This window comes from Macaca thibetana, chromosome 6, assembly GCF_024542745.1.
Source record: "Macaca thibetana thibetana isolate TM-01 chromosome 6, ASM2454274v1, whole genome shotgun sequence".
Lineage (NCBI taxonomy): Eukaryota > Metazoa > Chordata > Mammalia > Primates > Cercopithecidae > Macaca > Macaca thibetana.
In genome coordinates, this window is record NC_065583.1 from 24,689,814 (window position 1) to 24,710,358 (window position 20,545).

The 20,545-nt window shown below is 41.4% G+C and overlaps 1 protein-coding gene and 1 long non-coding RNA gene across 2 annotated transcripts in view; one reads left to right on the top strand and one right to left on the bottom strand.

The window, feature by feature from the left end:
* Nucleotides 1-424: 424 nt before the first annotated feature.
* LOC126956763 (uncharacterized) lies at nt 425-13,692 on the bottom strand. The gene is made up of 3 exons (XR_007726465.1): nt 13,618-13,692; nt 1,050-1,133; nt 425-513 (listed from the first exon to the last, which is right to left on the bottom strand). It is a non-coding gene; the product is annotated as an uncharacterized LOC126956763 (long non-coding RNA).
* A 1,779-nt stretch (nt 13,693-15,471) lies between these two features.
* The window catches only part of TIMD4 (T cell immunoglobulin and mucin domain containing 4), a 44,213-nt gene continuing 39,139 nt past the window's right edge, over nt 15,472-20,545 (top strand). Inside the window, exon 1 of the mRNA XM_050793942.1 lies at nt 15,472-15,620. Within this exon, the coding sequence (XP_050649899.1) occupies nt 15,563-15,620 (58 nt within the window). The 5' untranslated portion in view covers nt 15,472-15,562. The remainder of the gene's footprint in view (nt 15,621-20,545) is intronic.

A 20,545-nucleotide genomic window follows, 5' to 3' on the forward strand; every position in this document is an offset into this window, starting at 1 on the left:
AGCTGGGTACGGTGTCATGTACCTGAAATCCCAGCTACTCGGGGGGCTGAGGCAAGATAATCACTTAAACCTGGGAGGTAGAGGTTGCAGTGAGCCGACATTGCACCACTGCACTCCAGCCTGGGTGACAGAGCAAGACTCTATCTAAAAAAAAAAAAAAAAAAAAAGAATGGGTGAATAAAATAGGGGATATGTCCAAAGTGGTATTATATATTATGCAGCAATTAGGAGCTATAAGCTAAATATACATATGGTAACACAGTTAGATTTTACGATCAAAGAGTTGGGTGGAAAAGGAAGCAGAAGGATAGCAAAATATTTTGTAATTTGAAAACATAATATGCAAATCAACACTGTGCATGTTTCAAGGACGCTTACATATCTAATGACATTGATTTAATACTTTAGCAAAAATTTGGAGTATGTATTGCGATATCAGGGAAAATCTGAGGAGGCTTAACAGACCCACGGTGACGTTGTGCCTTAAGACGTATGATGAACTTAGTTCTACACCTGTGAAGAAAATACATGCATTAACTCACTCAAGGAAGATCTATTTATCTATTACTTAGCAACTGCTGGAGTGAAAAAAACACACCACCCAAATCCTACCACATAAAAATAACCATATTTGACATTTTGTACACCTGTGCTCTTTTCTCCACCTCCGTCTCCCATTTTGAATCCTAAAATAATTTTACTTTTCTGCTGAAACGCACCTGTTGACAGTTTCTGATCTTATCTTTTATTTACTTTTATTTTTTCACAGGTGCGCGCCACCATGCCCAGCTAATTATTGTATTTTTAGTAGAGATGGGGTTTCTCCACATTGGTCAGGCTAGTCTTGAACTCCTGACCCCATGATCTGCCTGCCTCGGCCTCCTAAAGTGCTGGGATTACAAGCGTGAGCCACCGCGCCCGGCCAACAATGGTCATTTCTTCCACCCATCCCTTAAAGCTATTTTCTCAAAGGTCATCAATGGTTTCTTAATTTTTAATCAAGTGGTCTTTTCTCTGTTGAGATCAATAAGTATTTATTGGATATATACCTTGATATATGATGGCAGGGTCTATGTTAAGTGCTGGGGCTATGAGATGATTCCAGTCCAGTTCCTGTGCTCCAGGAGATCACACTGTGGTGAGAAAATAGGTATGAAGGCCGGGCATGGTGGTTCACGCCTGTAATCCCAGCACTTTGGGAAGCCAAAGTGGGTGGATCACAAGGTCAGAAGCTCTAGACCAGCCTGGCCAATATAGCGAAACCCTGTCTCTACTAAATATGCAAAAATTAGCCAGGAGTGGTAGTGCACACCTGTAATCCCAGCTACTCGGGGAGAGTGAGGCAGAAGAATCATTTGAACCTGGGAGGTAGAGGTTGCAGTGAGCCGAGATTGCACCACTGCACTCCAGCCTGGGCAACAGAGCAAGACTCCATCTAAAAAAAAAAAAAAAGTGAAAATGGATAATCTTAATACGATGTTCTAATTATAGAGATAAAGTGTGCCCAGGAGCTCCCACTGGAGTCCCAGTAGGAACTTGCATTTAAGAAGATATGTTGGAGAAGATTCAGTCCAAGTTTTGAAGGGTGAACCAATTAAATAAGAGTAGGGAATTTTAGGCAAGTGGTTCTCAGGCCTAGCTATACATTTAAGCTTAAAAAATTACTAATGCCTAAGCCCCAGCCCAGACCAATGAAGTCATGTCTGGGGGTAGAATCTGCACCCCTCTTGTGATTTTAAGATGTAACCAGATCTGAGAACCACAGCTCTGGACTGAGAGAGGTATGGGAGCCAGGCAGAAGGGTGCAGAATGGTTGAAGATGTAGCTAATGTCAGAACCTTTTAATTTTTTTTTAAATAATGAGATGGGTCTTCGCTATGCTGCCTAGGCTGGCCTTGAACTCCTGAGCTCAAGCAATCTGCCTGCCTTGATCTCCCAAAGTTCTGGGATTACAGGCGTGGGCCACCACAGCCGGCCTAGTGTCAGTCTTTGATCCCAGACTGTCTCACTGCAAAGAATGTTCTTAACCACTTCTCATTACTGGTTCCACGTGACTGAGGTATCAGGATACGTAAGATTATGCTGTGGTTAAACAAACAATAATTTAGTGGTTTAGAATAACAAAGTTTGGGCCAGGCTCAGTGGCTCACGCCTGTAATCCCAGCACTATGGGAGGCCGAGGCTGGTGGATCATGAGATCATGAGATCGAGACTATCCTGGCCAACATGATGAAACCCCATCTCTACTAAAAATACAAAAATTAGCTGGGCGTGGTGGCGTGTACCTGTAGTCCCAGCTACAGGCTGAGGCAGGAGAATCACTTGAACCCGGGAAGCAGAGGTTGCAGTGAGCTGAAATAGCGCCACTGCACTTCAGCCTGGCAACAGAGCGAGACTCCATCTCAGGAAAAAAAAAAAAAGAATAACAAAGTTTGCTTTTTATTTTTACATGTTTCCATTGAGGATCATAGGGATGGAGGGTGGGGCTCTACTTAACATCATTCATAATCAAAGACCCAGGCTTGGGGTCTTTCACTATTTGAAGCCAGGCTAAGGAAACATGTACACCAATTCTTTTAGGCTTCCACCTGCAGTGGTCCATGACACTTTTGCTTACACGCACTTGGCAAATCCAGTCATGTGTCCATAATGAACATCATGGCGATGGGGCATGTTACTCTTTTATGTGCCTAGAAGATAACTAGAATATTTGTAAAAATAACTCTTACTAAGGCTATGTGAAATCCAGTTAAACTCAATTGCCAATGGCAGTCATTTATATTTGTCTGAGGTTCCACACTGTGGCACCTGGAAGAAGTGACTTCACTATATTTGCACCAACCAGGATATTTCCAGGGGAGTTTAATGCTGTGCTTTTTCATTCTTACATCCAATTCTTCCACTTTCAATTGCTTCCTTCCTTCCTTCCTTCCTTCCTTCCTTCCTTCCTTCCTTCCTCCCTCCCTCCCTCCCTCCCTTTCTTCCTCTCCCTCCCTCTTTCTCTTTCTTTCTCCTTTCTTTTTCTCTTTCTTTCTTTCTTTCTTTCTTTCTTTCTTTCTTTCTTTCTTTCTTTCTTTCTTTCTTTTTCTTTCTTTCTTTCTTTCTTTCTTTCTTTCTTTCTTTCTTTCTTTCCTTCTTTCTTCCTTCCTTCCTTCCTTCCTTCCTTTCTTCCTTTCTTCCTTCCTTCCTTCCTTCCTTCCTTCCTTCCTTCCTTCCTTCCTTCCTTCCTTCCTTCCTTCCTTCCTTCCTTCCTTCCTTCCTTCCTTCCTTCTTTCTTTCTTTCCTTTTTTCTTCTCACTCTCTGTTTCTTTTTCTTTTTTTGAATGGGTCTTGCTCTGTCACCCAGGCTGGATAGCAGTGGTGCAATCATAGCTTGCTGCAGCCTCAACCTCCGAGACTCAAGCGATCCTCCCACCTCAGCCTCCATAAGTTGCTGAGATTATGGGCATAAGCCACCATGTACGGTCCACTTTCTATTTCTTAACAAAGGTCTGACTTTCCCCAGAAATAAAAGTTGGATTTCCAAGATTTCAGTACTTTCTGTATTTCTTCAGATGGAAACTCTTTCCTCTTCCGAGAGCAAAACTAATGTAATAATGACTTTTTGACCCAATTGCAACAAGTATCCACCCAAGCTCCATTTCTCCTTTTCTATTTGTGGATCCTCCCTATGTCAGGTTGATTTATGAGGCCAATTGACTCATGCCAGCTTCTTCCCATCTTTTTTCCTTTGCTTATAAATTGAAAACTTTTTCCTATGTCTTTATGACCTCAAAGAACTTGCCCATAAGTAATCTCGTTTAATTCTCAAATAGACTCTACACTGAAGGCATTATTCAATCCCTTTTTACAAATAAAGAAAATAAATTTCAGAGGTGAAACAGGGTCTCATAAAGATTTCTGAAATATTTACCTCTTCTAACAGCTACCCTTACCTTCTTTCCACTTTGTATTATTTTCTCCTTTTAATGAGTCAAAATGTTCACTCATTCATTCACTCATCAGGTTTCCATTATCTATTAGAAGCCTGGCATTGAATCAGCCACAGGGTTGTAAGTACTTGGTCTCTGTGCTCTGCCATCCATTGCTCAGGCAATAGCCTTTTCTTCTGCTAATAGAACTCTAATTTTCTTCAGGGAACCAGCATGTTTCATCTCCTGATCTGAAGATCCCTGCCCCAGGCTGAAGGCATAGGCCTGATTGGTCTAAATCAGTCATACCAAGAACCCAAAAGCAAATGCAATAAAAACAAAGATAAATAGCTGGGACTTAATTAAACTAAAGAGCTTTTGCATGGCAAAAAGAACAGTCAGCAGCATAAACAGACAACCCACAGAGCGTGAGAAGATCTTCACAATCTATACATCTGACAAAGGACTAGATCCAGAAGGTACAATGAACTCAAACAAATCAGTAAGAAAAAAACAATCCCATCAAAAAAAGTGGGCTAAGGACATAAATAGACAATTCTCAAAAGAAGATACACAAATAAATGGCCAATAATCATATAAAAGATGCTCAGTGTCACTAATGATCAGGGAAATGCAAATCAAAACCACAATGTGATACCACCTTACTGCTGTGAGAATGGCCATAATAAAAAAATCAAAAAACAGTAGATGTTGACATGGATGTGGTCAACAGGGAACACTTCTACACTGCTGGCGGGAATGTAAACTACTACAGTCAGTATGGAAAATAGTGTGGAGATTCCTTAAAGAACTAAGAGTAGATCTACCATTTGATCCAGCAATCTTACTACTGGGTAGAATTTTACCCAGAGGAAAATAAGTCTTTACTTGAAAAGTACACTTGCACATGCATGTTTATAGCAACACAATTCGCAATTGCAAAATCGTGGAACCAACCCAAATGCCCGTCAATCAATGAGTGGATAAAGAAACTGTGTGTGTGTGTGTGTGTGTGTGTGTGTGTGTGTGTGTGTGTATATATATAAAATATGTATATATATACACACACACACCTCTCATCCAGTGACCTCTCATCCAGTGACCTCTCATCCATGTCACTGAAAATGCTGTTAATTCATTCCTTTTTATGGCTGCATAGTATTCCTTTTTTTTTTTTTTTTTGAGACGGAGTCTTGCTCTGTCGCCCAGGCTGGGGTGCAGTGGCCGGATCTCAGCTCACTGCAAGCTCCACCTCCCGGGTTTACGCCATTCTCCTGCCTCAGCCTCCTGAGTAGCTGGGACTACAGGCGCCCGCCACCTCGCCCGGCTAGTTTTTTGTATTTTTTAGTAGAGATGGGGTTTCACCGTGTTAGCCAGGATGGTCTCGATCTCCTGACCTCGTGATCCACCCGTCTCGGCCTCCCAAAGTGCTGGGATTACAGGCTTGAGCCACCGCGCCCGGCCAGCTGCATAGTATTCCATACACACACACACACACACACACACACACACACACACACACACACATATATACACACACTCTCACACATATATATGGTATGGTATATATACATATATGGTGTGTATATATAGACATATATCTATATATGTGTGTGTATATATATGGTGTATATTTGTGGTGTATATGTATATATATATAAAACTGCAAATGCTGTTAATTCATTCCTTTTTATGGCTGCATACAATAGATTTGAGGGTAAGCTGGTGGCTTAGTTCTGGATAAGTCAAGTCTGCTGAGAAGGGCTTCTCTTCCCAAATAAAAAGTCAAAGACTAACATTGTGAAAGCCTTTCTGTCTCCCCTTTGCCCTTCCCAAACACGAACTTGATGTCCAGAAGTACCTCAGCCCTCCTGTGACCAGGGTGTGACAAAGCAGCACGGAGGAACAGAAAGAGTCTGGGTGCTTGATGATATTTTTGATTCCCTGGGCTGTCTACATCCAGGCTTCTTTTTATGAGAGAAAAAACAAACCCCGTATATGTTTAGGCTTCTGTGAATTGGACTTTCTGTTCCTTCCAGCTGACTGGATTCCTAAGTGACTTAAAGGATTGTTTTGGCGACAGACTCATAAAAAATGTCTATCTGTATTAGATTTGTTAGTCATTGCCTACCAAACCCAGCCGCTTCTGAGCAACCATACTCCATCCACAGCCCAATTGCTGAAACTGCAAATGGAATGGTGGCATTCTGCACGGTGGGCTCTTTCTTCTCCAGGGTAAGGCTGATCTCAGGGTAGCCAGTCGCAGAGAGCAGCCAGTGGAAAACAATCTGAGGCCTACCTTGGAAAATGTGAACCAGAGTGGCTCAAGTTCTCCCTCAGGAATCCGACATTTAGAATTGAAAGAAAGAGTGAGTGAGCTCAGAGAGCTGGGTTGAGGGTTACTTAGAGGATTTGGGGCTAGGGTGTATAGTAAGGACCATGAGAAAGCTGACCTCATGAGAAAGCTAGTCAGGGGAGAGGTTCGGAGAGGGACAGAAGGAGATACCCCAGAAAAGAGCAGAGGAAGTAACACCTTGATGTTTCCTAATGACGCGCTGATTCCAGACTGCATGTGCCCTTGTCATGGGTAACCTCCTCCTTGGGGCAATTTGCGTGAACCTCTATTCTTGTCCTGAAATCAGCTCAAATATAGGCAAGAAAAGCTGTATTTCGAGTTAAGTTTTCAATGATTTCCAGTCCCTCTTTCAGCGTACATATAGTGACAATATAATACCTCCTTTGTGGGTTTGTTGCTGGGATTACATGTGAGTAAGACCTAGCACAGTGCTTAGCACATAGCCACAGCTTAGTGAATGTTCATTCCTTTTCTATTTCCCTAGCGCCTAGGTTGTGAGCTTATTGAAGGCAAGAATGGCTCATCTGATATGACAGTCTCAGGCGTTAGCACAGTGCCCGCACATAGCATGAACTCAATGGGTTGGCAAATGTTTTCTGTTAGGACTAGATAGCAAATATTGTTGGATTTGTGGACCATATGGTATCTGTTGCAATCGTTCAACTCTATTATTGTAGCGTGAAAGAAGCCATATGCTAAAAAATGGACGTGACCATGTTGCAATAAGTTTCTTAACAAAAATGGGTGTTGGGCTGTATATTTGGTCCATGGGCCATAGTTTGCTGACCCTTGCTACAGATGATGAACAAATGAATGAATAAAAATGAATGAATGGGATTTTATTTAACAATGCCATTCACCAGAAGCAACGTATTGGTACTATAAAGGACTCTTTATCCAGAAAACCTGGATTCTATTTTCAGCCTATTACATAATAGTCTTTTATCTTCTCCGGCGTCTTGCCTTTATTTGTAATGGGGCCTGATAATCCCTTCTTTGTTTAAAGATTTGGAACTGTCAGGTCTGTAAAGGTAAAATCTATGCTTATTTGTCTTTATTCTCAGGGCCTAACAGAATTCTCACAACTAAGCATAATAGGTTGACAAGCACTTGCTGAATGATTAAAAGGTTGAGGTGAGTCAGGTGTTGGTGAAGCACGTAGCTGGACCAGATAATAGTATAAACTCTTTTATTACTTATTCATTTATTTATTTTTTGAGACAGGGTCTTGCTCTGTTGCCTAGGCTGGAGTGCAGTGACATTATGTCGCCTCACTGCAACCTTTGCCTCCCGGGTTCAAGTGATTCTCATGCCTCAGCCTCCCAAGTAGCTTGGACTACAGGCACATGCCACCGCGCCTGGCTAATTGTTGTATTTTTTGTGGAAAGGAGGTTTCGCCATTTTCCCAGGCTTGCCTGAAGCTCATGAGCTCAAGCAATTCTCCTACCTTGGCCTCTCTAAGTGCTGGCATTACAGGTGAGAGCCATGGTACCCAGTCCTAAACTCTTAAAATAGGAAAAACTTTAAAATCATCCAGCCAAATTCTCACTTTGCAGAGGGTTTTTTTTTTTTTTTTTTTTTCCAGATTTAAGATTCCAAATGACTGCAAACCCAATGAAAATTGACTTAAACCCAAAAGGAAATGTATTGCCTCATTTAAGTGCCTTGTTTCAGGGATTCCACTCATGTCATAGACCTAGACTTGCTTTATTTCCCTGCTTGCCTTCTGCTTGATTGATTCTTTTATGAGGTAGGCTTTCCTCGTTGGTGGCAAGACTGTTGCCATTAGCTTCCAGCTCAGTTCCTCACAGCTCAGACCAGAGGAAAATAGAGAGGGTCCTTATCTCTTAAAAGTCACAATAAACATCTCAAGATTGTGTATCCTTGACTTCCTTTGAGTCAATTGCCTGTCCTTGGCCAATTTCACCCAAGAATGAAATCCACGCCACCTGAACCGCGTTGACTGAGAATGAGGGAAGTCTGGTTCTCCAGAGGCAAATCTCCAAATGCAGAGAATGAAGGTGGCAAAGACATGAAATACCCAGCACTGCTTTGGACTCTCTCAATAATATGCTTTAATAAAAACTGAGCGTCAAATATTAGGATGTTTGTGAATATTCTGAAGCTTGATCTTGGACTCTAACTTAGGAAGAGACAACCACGTTCAGTCTCTTTTTCCAGTGTTTGACTCCTCCAGAGACTAGATTACTTTTAACATTTACATTCCTAAAACAAAGGAATATGTGCATTTTTAAAAATGAATTTTATTTTAAAGTAGTTTTAGATTTACAGAAAAATCAAAGATAATACAACAGAGTTCTCATGTACCATACACCTGTTTCCCCTATTATTAACATCTTATATTAGTGTGATATATTTATTAAAATTAATGAACTGGCCCAGCGAGGTGGCTCATGCCTGTAATTCTAGCACTTTGAGAGGCCAAGATAGGTGGATCGCTTGAGGTCAGGAGTTCAAGACCAGCCTGGCCAATATGGTGAAACCCCGTCTCTACTAAAAATACAATTAGCTGGGCGTGGTGGTAGGTGCCTGTAATCCTAGCTACTCAGGAGGCTGAGGCAGAAGAATTGCTTAAACCCAGGAGGCAGAGGTTGCAGTGAGCCGAGATCATGTCACTGCACTCCAGCCTGGGCAACAGAGTGAGACTCTGTCTCAAAAAATAATGATAATGATCAAATCAAATCAAATAAATGAATCAAGATTGGTACACTGTTATTAACTAAAATCAATACTTTATTTATATTTTCTTGCTTCTTAGCTAATGGCCTTTATCTGTTCCAAGATCCCACCTGGGATACTACATTACGTTTATTATTTATTTATTTAATTTAACTTTTAAAAATAGAGACAGTGTCTCACTATGTTGGCCAAGCTGGTCTTGAACTCCTGAGCTCAAGTGATCCTCCCACCTCAGCCTCCCAAAGTGCTGGGATTACAGGTGTGAGCCACCTCACTTTGCCTGTTTTCTTCATGATTCAATGTCATGGGTTTTGAGGAGGAAGTCCACAGAGGTAAAGTGACCCTTATATTACATCATGTCAAGGGTACATATTATCAACTCAACTTATCGTTGATGTTGACCTTGATCGCCTGCCTGAGGTAGTATTTGTCAGTTTTCTCTACTGTAAAGCTACTCCTGCCCTGCCATTCCCCACTGTATTTTTTTTGAAAGAAGTCACTAGGTCAAACCCACACTGAAAGAGTGGGGAGTTAGGCTTTATCTCCTTGAGTAGGGAGTATCTACATAAATTATGTATAATGCTTCTGGGCAGAAGATTTGTCTATTCTCCCCTACTTATTTATGAATTCAATAATTTACTTCCATCAGTATGGACTCAGATACTTATATTATACTTTGGATTATAACCCAGTATTCTTTTATTTATTTTGTTGCTCAGTTTGTTCCAGCTTTGAGATGGAGCCAAAGCTTTTTGGAAACTCTTTTAATAATCTCCTTTGCCCTTTAAAATAATCCCATCAATGTGGGATTTTCTTTTATTTTTTAAAATTTTATTTATTTATTTATTTATTATTATTTTTAGCACTTTCTTGTTTTTACTTACTGACATTGCAGGATGCTCCAGGCTCATTCTGTATGTTTTTTGCCTCAGTATTAGAATCAGCCATTTCTCCAAGATGCCCTGGTTCTTTTCATGGGAGGATGGAATTAGGAATTAAGATGTGGGTGCTGGGTATGCTCAGTATAACCATTTTATTTTATTATATTATTTATTTATTTATTTGATTTTGAGATGGTCTCCCTCTGTTGCCCAGGCTGGAGTGCAGTGGTGTGATCTCAGCTCACTGCAACCTCTACCTCCCAGGTTCAAGAGGTCCTCCTGTCTCAGTTTCCCAAGTAGCTGGGACTACAGGCTCACACCACCACACCCAGCTAATTTTTGTATTTTTAATAGAGACAGGGTTTTGCCATGTTGGCCAGGCTGGTCTTGAACTCCTGGCCCCAAGTGATATGCCCACCTCGGCCTCCCAAAGTACTGGGATTACAGGTGTGAGCCACCACACCCGGCCTCAATATATGCGTTTTTAATAGTCAAGTTGTAAAAGGTTTATAACTAAAAAAATAGTGAATTTATTTCCCACTTCTTTGCATTAAACTCTTTTGAGCTTGTTCTTCTGTTTTTTTACCTTCATATGACTCATAGTGTGTTTATGCTGGTATTGTCTGACTGACCAATTTGAGACACTATTTGTTGACTCCCTGTCAAGATGAATAGACTTTAGCTTTCTTACACCCCAACCCCACTTCCTCTCTACTAATTTTTCCAGTGTAGTCAAATCAAAATTATGTGTTAAGTCGGGGCAATGCCTGTAATCCCAGCACTTTGGGAGGCTGAGGCAGGCAGACCACTTGAGGCCAGGAATTCAAGACCTGCCTGGCCAACATGGCGAAATCTCATCTCTACTAAAAATACAAAAATTAGCCCGGTGCTGTGGTGCGTGCCTGTAATCCCAGGTACTTGGGAGGCTGGGGCATGAATTGCTTGCACCCTGGAGGCAGAGGTTCGTCCCAAGTATTCCATGAAGTGAGCCAAGATTGCACCACTGCACTCCAGCCTGGGCGACAGAGCGAGACCCTGTGTCAAAAAAAATAAATAAATAAGAATAAAAATTGTGTATTAAGCCAGTAGCCAGATTTTACATTATTATCAGTATGTAACTGTTAATATCTTTCACACTTAGCAAGTGCACCATAATTACATTTCTTTTCTCGTACAAAATTTTATCTTTCCTGGTTGTAATAATTATCGCATTTTTTGTTTGTTTGTTTGTTATTTTGAGATGAAGTCTTGCTCTGTCGCCCAAGTTGGAGTGCAGTAGTGCGATCTTGGTTCACTGCAACCACCACCTTCTCGGTTCAAGGGATTCTCCCACCTCAGCCTCCCGAGTAGCTGGGATTACAGGCATGCGCCACTGCACTCAGCAACTTTTTGTATTTTTAGTAGAGATGGGGTTTCTCCACGTTGGCCAGGCTGGTCTGGAATGCCTGACCTCACGTGATCCATCTGCCTCGGCCTCCCAAAGTGCTGGGATTACAGGCGTGAGCCACCACGTCCGGCCTTCATTGTCTTTTTTTCTTAATTTCCCAAGTATCCATCAAAAATTCATCCCACGGCTGTGAGCAGTGGCTCATGCCTGTAATCCCGGCACTTTGGGAGACTGAGATGGGAGGATCACTTGAGACCAGGAGTTTGAGACCAGTCTGGGCAACGTGGCAAAACAAAAATTTAAACAAATTAGCTGGGTGTGGAGGCATACACCTGTGGTTCCAGCTACTTGGGAGGCTGGGGCAACAGGATTGCTTGAGCCCAGAGGTTGAGGCTTTACTAAGCCATGTTCATACCAGTGCACTCCAGTCTGGGCAACAGAGCAAGACCCTGTCTAAAAAAAAAAAAAAAAAATCATCCCAAGTATTCCATCATATCTGCCAAACACCTATCAAATTTATTTTCAAAATACCTAAGTACATGAGCTCATTCGTAACACTCACTACCACCACCCCAAGGCTTATTCCTCTGCTCTTCTGCCCCAGCCTGAGTTGGTTATTAAAGTAATTATTCTCCAAAGATGCTTCCCCTACCACCCCAATGAACCACATGTCCTCGTATTCACATCCTTGTATTGCTCCTTCCTCTTGAATTCTCTGGGATGGCTTTATAATTTGCCTTTTGACCAATAGAGTACGGTAAAAATGATACTGAATGTCACCTAAGGCTGGGTCATGAGAACCTTTGTGGATTATTCCTGAGCATGTTGGAATACTAATTTTTGAGAAAGCCAGATGCTATGTAAAACATCCAACTACTCTGAGACTGCCATACTATAAGGAAGCCCAAGTTCCCATGTAGAAAGGTCATGTGGAGAGAGAGAGTTGTCATTCCAGCCCCTACCTCTTCTAGCCATTCTATTAATTTGCTAGACATGTGAGTCTAGCTAAAAATGTCATTTTGGATGATCAGTCATGTGAGTGAGAAAGTTATCTTGGACAAATAGTCCAATCTAGTTTTGAGATAGCTGCAGCTCTAGCCACTGTCACCAAGTGAGAGCTACCCAGCTGAACACTGTCATCCCAGGGAATTATGAAAAGTATATTGTTCAGGCACTAGGTTTTGGGGTGGTTTGTGATGCAGTGAAACAGTTCCCCTCTAGGACTGTTCTGCAGTTTTCTTTGTGAAATTTTTCTTCCCTGGAGTTAGATGTGTTTTCTGGACCTCATTACTTTCTCTTTCCTGGTTATTTCTCCTGTTTTGCTACAGATTTCCCTTCCATAACTTCCTAGGAAAGGAAGTATGGTAAGTAAATTTTGAATCTGTGTCCAAAAAGGCCTTTATTATGCTCTTACATTTGAGAAATAGATTGTCTGGGGGTAGGATTCTAGGTTGAAAATAAATTTCTCCTCTGGATTTTTTTTTTTTTTTTTTTTCGGACACAGGGTCTCTGTCTGTTTCCCAGGCTGGAGTGCAGTGGCACAATCTCAGCTCACTATAACCTCCACCTCCCGGGCTCAGGCAATCCTCCCACCTCAGCCTCTGGAGTAGTTGGGACCACAGGTGCGCATTGCCACACCCGGCCAATTTTTTATATTTTTGGCAGATACAGATTTTCTTTTCTTTTTCTTTTTTTCTTTTTTTTCTTTTTTTTTTTTTCTTTTTTTTTTTTGAGACAGAGTCTGGCTCTGTCGCCCAGGCTGGAGTGCAGTGGCCGGATCTCAGCTCACTGCAAGCTCCGCCTCCCGGGTTCACGCCATTCTCCTGGCTCAGCCTCCCGAGTAGCTGGGACTACAGGCGCCCGCCACCTCGCCCGGCTAGTTTTTTTTTTTTTTGTATTTTAGTAGAGATGGGGTTTCACCGTGTTAGCCAGGATGGTCTCGATCTCCTGACCTCGTGATCTGCCCGTCTTGGCCTCCCAAAGTGCTGGGATTACAGGCTTGAGCCACCGCGCCCGGCCTTCTTTCTTTTTTTTTTTGGATGGAGTCTCATTCTGTCACCCAGGCTGGAGTGCAGTAGCGCGATCTCAGCTCACTGCAACATCTGCCTCCTGGGTTCAAGTGATTCTCCTGCCTCAGCCTCCCAAGTAGCTAGGATTACAGGCGTGTACCACCATACCCAGCTAATTTTTGTATTTTTAGTAGAGACTGGGTTTTGCCATGTTGCCTGGGCTTGTCTTGAACTCCTGACCCAAATGATCTGCCTGTCTTGGTCTCCCAAAGTGCTGGGATTACAGGTGTGAGCCGCCGTGCCCAGCTGATACAGGTTTTTACCATGTTGTCCAGGCTAACCTGGAGCTCCTGGACTCAAGTGATCCACTTACCTTGGCCTCTCAAAGTGCTGAGATTACAGATGTGAGCCACCACACTTGGCCTCCCCTCTGAATTTTGAAGGCATTCATGCATTATTTTCTAGCTTTATTGTTTGGAACACCAATGCCATTCTAATTCCGAATCCATTCAGTGCAATGTGTTGTTCTTTATCTCTAGAGTCTTTTCGTATCTTTTCTTTACGTCTGATGTTCTCATATTACATGATAATGTCTTGCTTTGTGGGGATATTTCTATTCATTGAGTTTAGCATTTGATTGACCCTCTCAATACTGAGAGTCATGTCCTTTAGTTGCGAGAGTCTTTCTTTTATTATTTCTTTAGAAATTTCCTCTCCTCTGTTTTCTTTTTTAATGTTCTGAAACAATTCTAGTGCTTTGATTTTGTAGATGATTATACTTTCTAACAAATTTTCTTAACTTTATTTTTCAAACCTTCCATAAAATTCAGGGGTAGGTATAATATTTTTAATTTCTGAGAGTTCTTTTCTATTCTCTAATTTTTCATTTTTATAATGTCTGTGTTCTTTTTCATGAATGTAAAATCTTTCTGAGAAAATATTAGCTCTTTAAATTTTTTTTGAAGTTCTCTTTAGTGCTCCCTGCTATTTTTGTCTCTTTTTTATGTTAAATGCTTTCCTCAAATGTCTGATGATCCCTGGTTATCTGTTCATATCTGAAAGTGACACTAAAAACTAATTAAAAGTTCTGCATGCAGGGCTGAAGCTTATGCACTGATGAACTTATTGAAGGAGGGTTGAGTGGTTTTGTTGGGGAACACTCAAAAATATAAATATCTGAAAATGTTTTATTGGGACCATTTAGTTTATCCAGAGATTAAATCCTCCAGTTTCCTGGGGATAGAATGGGGAAAGGATCCCTTGGTTCTGTGGGCATTCAGTGGGAAGATTCACTCTGAATCCCCCTTATTTTCATCCCTTCCCATGTTAGTCTGGCTTCTCTGGGTCTAGAACCTCACCTGATATTTAGATTTTTCACTGATACCTTCAGTAGAAGCAATGTTGAATGTTTGAGGTTTGTTGGCTGGTTACAATCAATTGAGGATTTTAAAAAATCTAGAATATTTGTGCATTCTTATATTTTCTCTCTGGTACTAAGTAGGAGCTAGCCACAGGTAGGCTTGGTCATATGGACACAGTACCCAAAGGGTCACAGGTTGAAGGACAATGTAGTGATTAACCATAATCTTTGGAATCAGGAAGTTCTGGGCTTCAGTGTCTTCCTAAAACTTAAAAAAAAATAAAATAAATTTTTTATTAAACATTTTAAAAATAAAATATTAAGATGAGGTTTCACTATGTTGATCAGGCTGGTCTCAAACTTCTGGCCTCAAGCAATCCTCCCATCTTGGCCTCCCTAAGTGCTAGGATTACAGATGTGCACCACTGTGCCTGTCCTCAATTTTCTTTCTCCATTATTAGGGCAAGGAGGCCAGGGGACAGGGTGAGGGAGAACCTAGAATGGGAATGGAGGTAACTTTCGGTCTAACTGTGCTTTGGCCCCACGAGGAATCTACATGTAACACTTGCCAGTGTGGAGAGTCAATTGCATTTTGTGACAGGCTGTACAGCAGTTGGGACATCTGTGGCACGTGCACAGGTTATACAGGCATATTTGCACCAGCACATGCACGGATGCTCGTGCACATATAGGAAATCCACTATACACGTGGACAAAGAAGCACAAGTATGTCCACGCCATCCCTCCACACACACACTAGTCACCAGGAGAAAAGGGCTCAGCACATTTCATCATGCATCGCCAACTGGGGGAAGCCATGTAGGACAGGAGAAAGGGAAGATTATGAGGCAAAAAGAGAAATGAAACTAAAGAGTCCCACCCTGTCAGCATTAACTGGGATATAAGAGGTTGGGCTTTGGATAGATAGACAGACTCCAGGGTCCGGTCAACCATCAAAATGTCCAAAGAACCTCTCATTCTCTGGCTGGTGTTGGAGTTTTCGTGGCTTTATCTGAGTAAGTGTTCTGAAACCTTCTATGTAGAAGTTATTGGAGGACTTGCTATTGTGTGATGGATTTCCATGCACTGGTTTGGGCCTCAGTAAAGCGGAAGCTCACTTCATTTCTGCATCCCTCCCCTCTCCCTACCAGGCTTCCTTCTGTGGAGGGTCTCTGTCCTGCCTTGTTATGCAGAGGTTTATATCCAGAGACTGGTCTGGGGGTTTTAGGCTGGGGTAATTTGGGCTTGTATTAGAAATGGCAACTGAAGAAGAGACACTAAAATAAGTGGTTAGATAAATTGGGGAAAAGAGATTTCCTCTATGGGTGTTATTCATATAATCAATAAGCCAGGAGAATTTGTTCTGGTGAGAGCTGTGATAATTCTTACCATTCCCTCTGTTTTTAGAAGTGTTTGTTTGCTTTCGTTTTGTTTTGCTGGAGTGAGGCTTTATGGTAAGGTTTCTTTTCTGCACGTTGTTTTTGGGTTTTGGATGATACAAATGTACACACTCAGTTTTGGCCAGTGAAGTTCTTTGCATCCTGGTGGTATAGGGCCACGTGTTCTGGCCTGCACTGCAGCTGCGTTTTGGGCACTAACTGTTGACACTGGGAATATGTCTAAATTGCTCTGGCTCTCCCATATTTGAAATGAGAGACCTGGCTTTTTAAATGACCAGTTGTCACAATCTATGCTTCTAGGACAAGATAGTATTGAACGGCCCTTGCAGTTTTACAAAAGTCCATGTTTTTCTTTTTTTAAATGGATACATAATAACTATACATGTTTATGGGCTACATGTGTGTTACTTTGATATATACATACAATGTACAATGATCAAATCAGGGTAATTGGGATATTCGTTTCTTGAAACACTTAAATTTCTTTGTGCTGAGAACATTTCAAATGTTCTCTTCCAGTTATTTTGAAATACACGAGAAATTATTAATAACGATAGGCACTCCACTATGCTATCAAACACTAGGACTTATTCCTTCTATTTAATTGTATTTTTTCCCTTTTTCCACATGTTCTAACTGTATTTTTGTACCCATTAACCTGCCTTTCTTCATACCCCTTCTCCCCTATCCTTTGTAGACTCCAGTGACTATCATTCTATTCTCCACTTCCATGAGATCAACTTTTTTAGCTCTCATGTATGAGTGGGAACATGCAATATTTATCTTTCTGTGCCTAGCTTATTTCACTTAATATTAATAAACTCTGTTTCCATTCATGTTGTTGCAAAAGACAGAATTTCATTCCTTTTTTGTGGCTGAATATTCTACTGTGTTTATATACCACATTTTCTTTCTTTCTTTTTTTTTTCTTTCTTTTTTTGAGTCTGAGTCTTGCTCTGTTGCCAGGCTGGAGTGCAGTGGCGCGATCTCAGCTTTATGTCAACCTCCACCTCCCAGGTTCAAGCATCTCCTGCCTCAGCCTCCCGAGTAGCTGAGACTACAGATGCCAGCCACCATGGCTGGCTAATTTTTGTATTTTTAGTAAAGACGGGGTTTCACCATATTGGTCAGGCTGGTCTTGAACTCCTGACCTCAGGCGATCACCCGCCTTGGCCTCCCAAAGTGCTGGGATTACAGGCATGAGTAACTGCACCCAGCCGTATACCACATTTTCTTTATCTACTGATGGACACTTAGGTCGATTCTTTATCTTGGCTATCGTGAATAGTGCTATAATAGACATGGGAGTGCAAATATCTCTTTAATTGATTCCCTTTCTTTGGGATATATCCCCAGTAGTGGGATTATTGGATCATATGGTAGTTCTATTTTTGGTATTTTAAGGAATCACCATACTGTTTCCCATAATGGCTGTAGTAATTTACAGTCCCACCAACAGTGTACGACAGTTCCTCTTTCTTTGTGTCCTCACCAGCAATGGTTACTTTTTGTCTTTTTGATAGTAGCCATTTTATGAAGTGTTATCTCATTGTGGTTTGGATTTGCATTTCCCCAGTGATTAGCGATGTGAAACACTTTTTCTTCTACGTTTTGACTCTTTGTATGTGCAGAAACCTTTCCAACATGGTGCATGAGAAAACACCCACATTTTAAGGAAAACAAACGTATTTCCTCATCTCTAAACACTTATTATACTATTGTCTCTGCCTTTTTTTCCTCCATAGTGCCATGCATCCTCAGGTCCCTACCTAAGTCAGGCTTTTCCTGGCTACCCTGTAGCTTCTGGACTAGTTTAGGTGTTTCTGCTGTGAGTTCTCATCCTCCTTGGAGTTCCCGCATCTGCAAACTTGTCACTGTATAGCAAATGCTCACTCACTTGCCTCTCTTCCCAGGTACTCTGCAGGCCCCATGAGCGGAGGCCAGGTCTGCTTTGTGGCTTGTTATATTCCAGCACCTAGTTACACGCCTGATACATTATAGACACTGAAGAAGCAATCTACAGGCCGGGTGTGGTGGCTCATGCCTATAATCCTGGCATTTTGGGAGGCTGAGGTGGGTGGATCACCTGAGGTCAGGAATTTGTGACTAGCCTGGCCAACATGGTGAAACCCTGTCTCTACTAAAAATACAAAAATTAACCGGGTGTGTTGACATGTGCCTGTAATCCCAGCTACTCGGGAGGCTGAGGCAGGAGAATCGCTTGAATTTGAGAGGCAGGGGTTGCAGTGAGCCAAGATCGCACCACTGCACTCCAGCCTGGGTGACAGAGTGAGACTCTATCTCAAAAAGAAAAAAAAAAAAAAAGGAAGAAAAAAACAATCTACAGAATGAAAGCAGTCCCTGTCACTTTCACTCTTTTATTTTGGGTTTGTTATGGGTTTGTTTGGATGTAAGAAAACTACCATTCGCCTTTTCATCAATTTTTTTTTTTTTTTTTTTTTACTGTCTTTGTCTTATCCTGGAAACTTGAGGTTTGGAGGGTTTTGTTAGGTTGAAAGTTGCAGGGGTCTATGTCTACATGTCCTGCTACTGGCAGGACACTGGTTGAGGGAGATTTTCTAATCCTGCTTGAAGGAGGCAGCACCTGGTGAGCTGTTTTTTTTTTTTAATTTTGTTTTTTCATATGTGCCTTTTCTTTTTTCTTTTGTTTTTCAAAATTTATTTATTTATTTATTTATTTTTTTGAGACAGAGTCTCACTCCAGTGCCCAAGTTGGAGTGCAGTGGTGCAATCTTGGCTCATGGCAACTTCTGCCTCCCAGGCTCAAGCAATTCTCCTGCCTCAGCCTCCTAAGTAGCTGGGATTACAGGCACCTGCCACCACACCCAGTTAATTTTTTGTATTTTTTTTAGTAGAGACAGGATTTCACCATATTTGGCCAGACTGGTCTTGAACTCCTGAACTCAAGTGATCCACCTGTATCAGCCTCCCAAAGTGCTGGGATTTCAGGTGTGAGCTACCACACTGGGCCTATATGTGCCTTTTCTAAGATAACCAACTTAAAACAGAGTGACTGCTCAGAATCACCAAGGATTGGAGCTGGATGTACTCTTAAAAGATGCCCTTCACTCTGTAGATGGTGATTTTGAGACAGACTGGGGAAGGGCCAGCGTTGTTTAAGCTCACCAGCTAAGGAAGGAACCAAGCTGGCATAAAGACCTAACCACCATTCCAGGTAGCTCCACAGAAGTGAAACTGATTTGATATCAACAATTGCTTTACTCAGGGATACTTTTATAACAGACAGGAACCATTTTTTTGTCTTATTTCTACATTCTAATGTCCTTGGTTACACATATTAATACTTTGTTAATTTCACATGGCATTTGATACTCCTCTTTATGTGGACTTCAGAACTATTTCTGAGGTGAGTATTATCCCCTTTGCCTTGCGATAATAATGAGGTCAGGATTATCGTGGCTTTCCTCCAACAACACAAAAGCAGTAACTGGCAGAATGGGGTTTACAATGTGAGCTTAATGGCTGTTTTTCCTGCCATACTCAGTGTCTGCTTCCTTTTCTTATGTGAATTTTTAATAAGATGAGTAACACAGAAATACTCCTGGTGAAAAAATTAAAATGTTATAAAGCCGAATGCCCTTTGGACTGCTATCCCCAATTCCAATCCCTTTTCTCTGATCCTGGGGGTAATTGACACACTGAGTTTGGTGTCTATCCCATCAGACACTTTTCTGTGCATTTACTTTCAAATGTCTGAGCCCACAAAAACAAAGAAATTGGTTTATTTATTTATTTTATAAGAAGGGTTTTATATTTTATGTCTTGTTTTGAAATTTGCCCTCTTCATCATTAAATAGCTTGGAGTCTTCATGCCAATTCATGTAGGTCTATCTCTAATGCTATTAATCTACATAGAATTCCATGGAATAAATATGCCCCAGTTTAGCCATTCCCCATATATACATTGTCCATTTCATTCACATATACATGGAGGCTGCAATAAACATTTGCAAATAAGCATCTTTGTCAACATGTGTTTTTCTAGGGTGGATAACAAACGTGAAATTGCTAAGGCATACTAGGACTCATGTATAGTGAATACTTAACAGAAACCATCAAATTTCCTCACAGTGTGGCTGTACCAATTTATACCCCCATTTCACTCTGGTTTGTCTCAGGAGGCTAAGTCCTTTCCTAAGTCCCTTCCCACAAGTGTCTTGGAACCCTGTTTACTCACACCTTGACCAATATTCAATATTATCAGTGTTCTAAGTTTTTGCCAGTCTAATGGGCAAAATTTATTGGCTGCTCCTATTTCCTTATCTATGAATTGTCTATTATGTCCTCTGCTAGTTTCTCTATTGGATCTTTTCTTTTTTCTTTCTTTCTTTTTCTCTTTTTTTCTTTTTTCTTTCTTTTTTTTTTTTTTTTTTTTGAGATGGAGTCTTGCCCTGTTCCCCAGGCTGGAGTGAAATGGCGTGATCTCGGCTCACTGCAACCTCTGCCTCCCGGGTCCAAACGATTCTCCTGCCTCAGCCTCCTGAGTAGCTGGGATTACA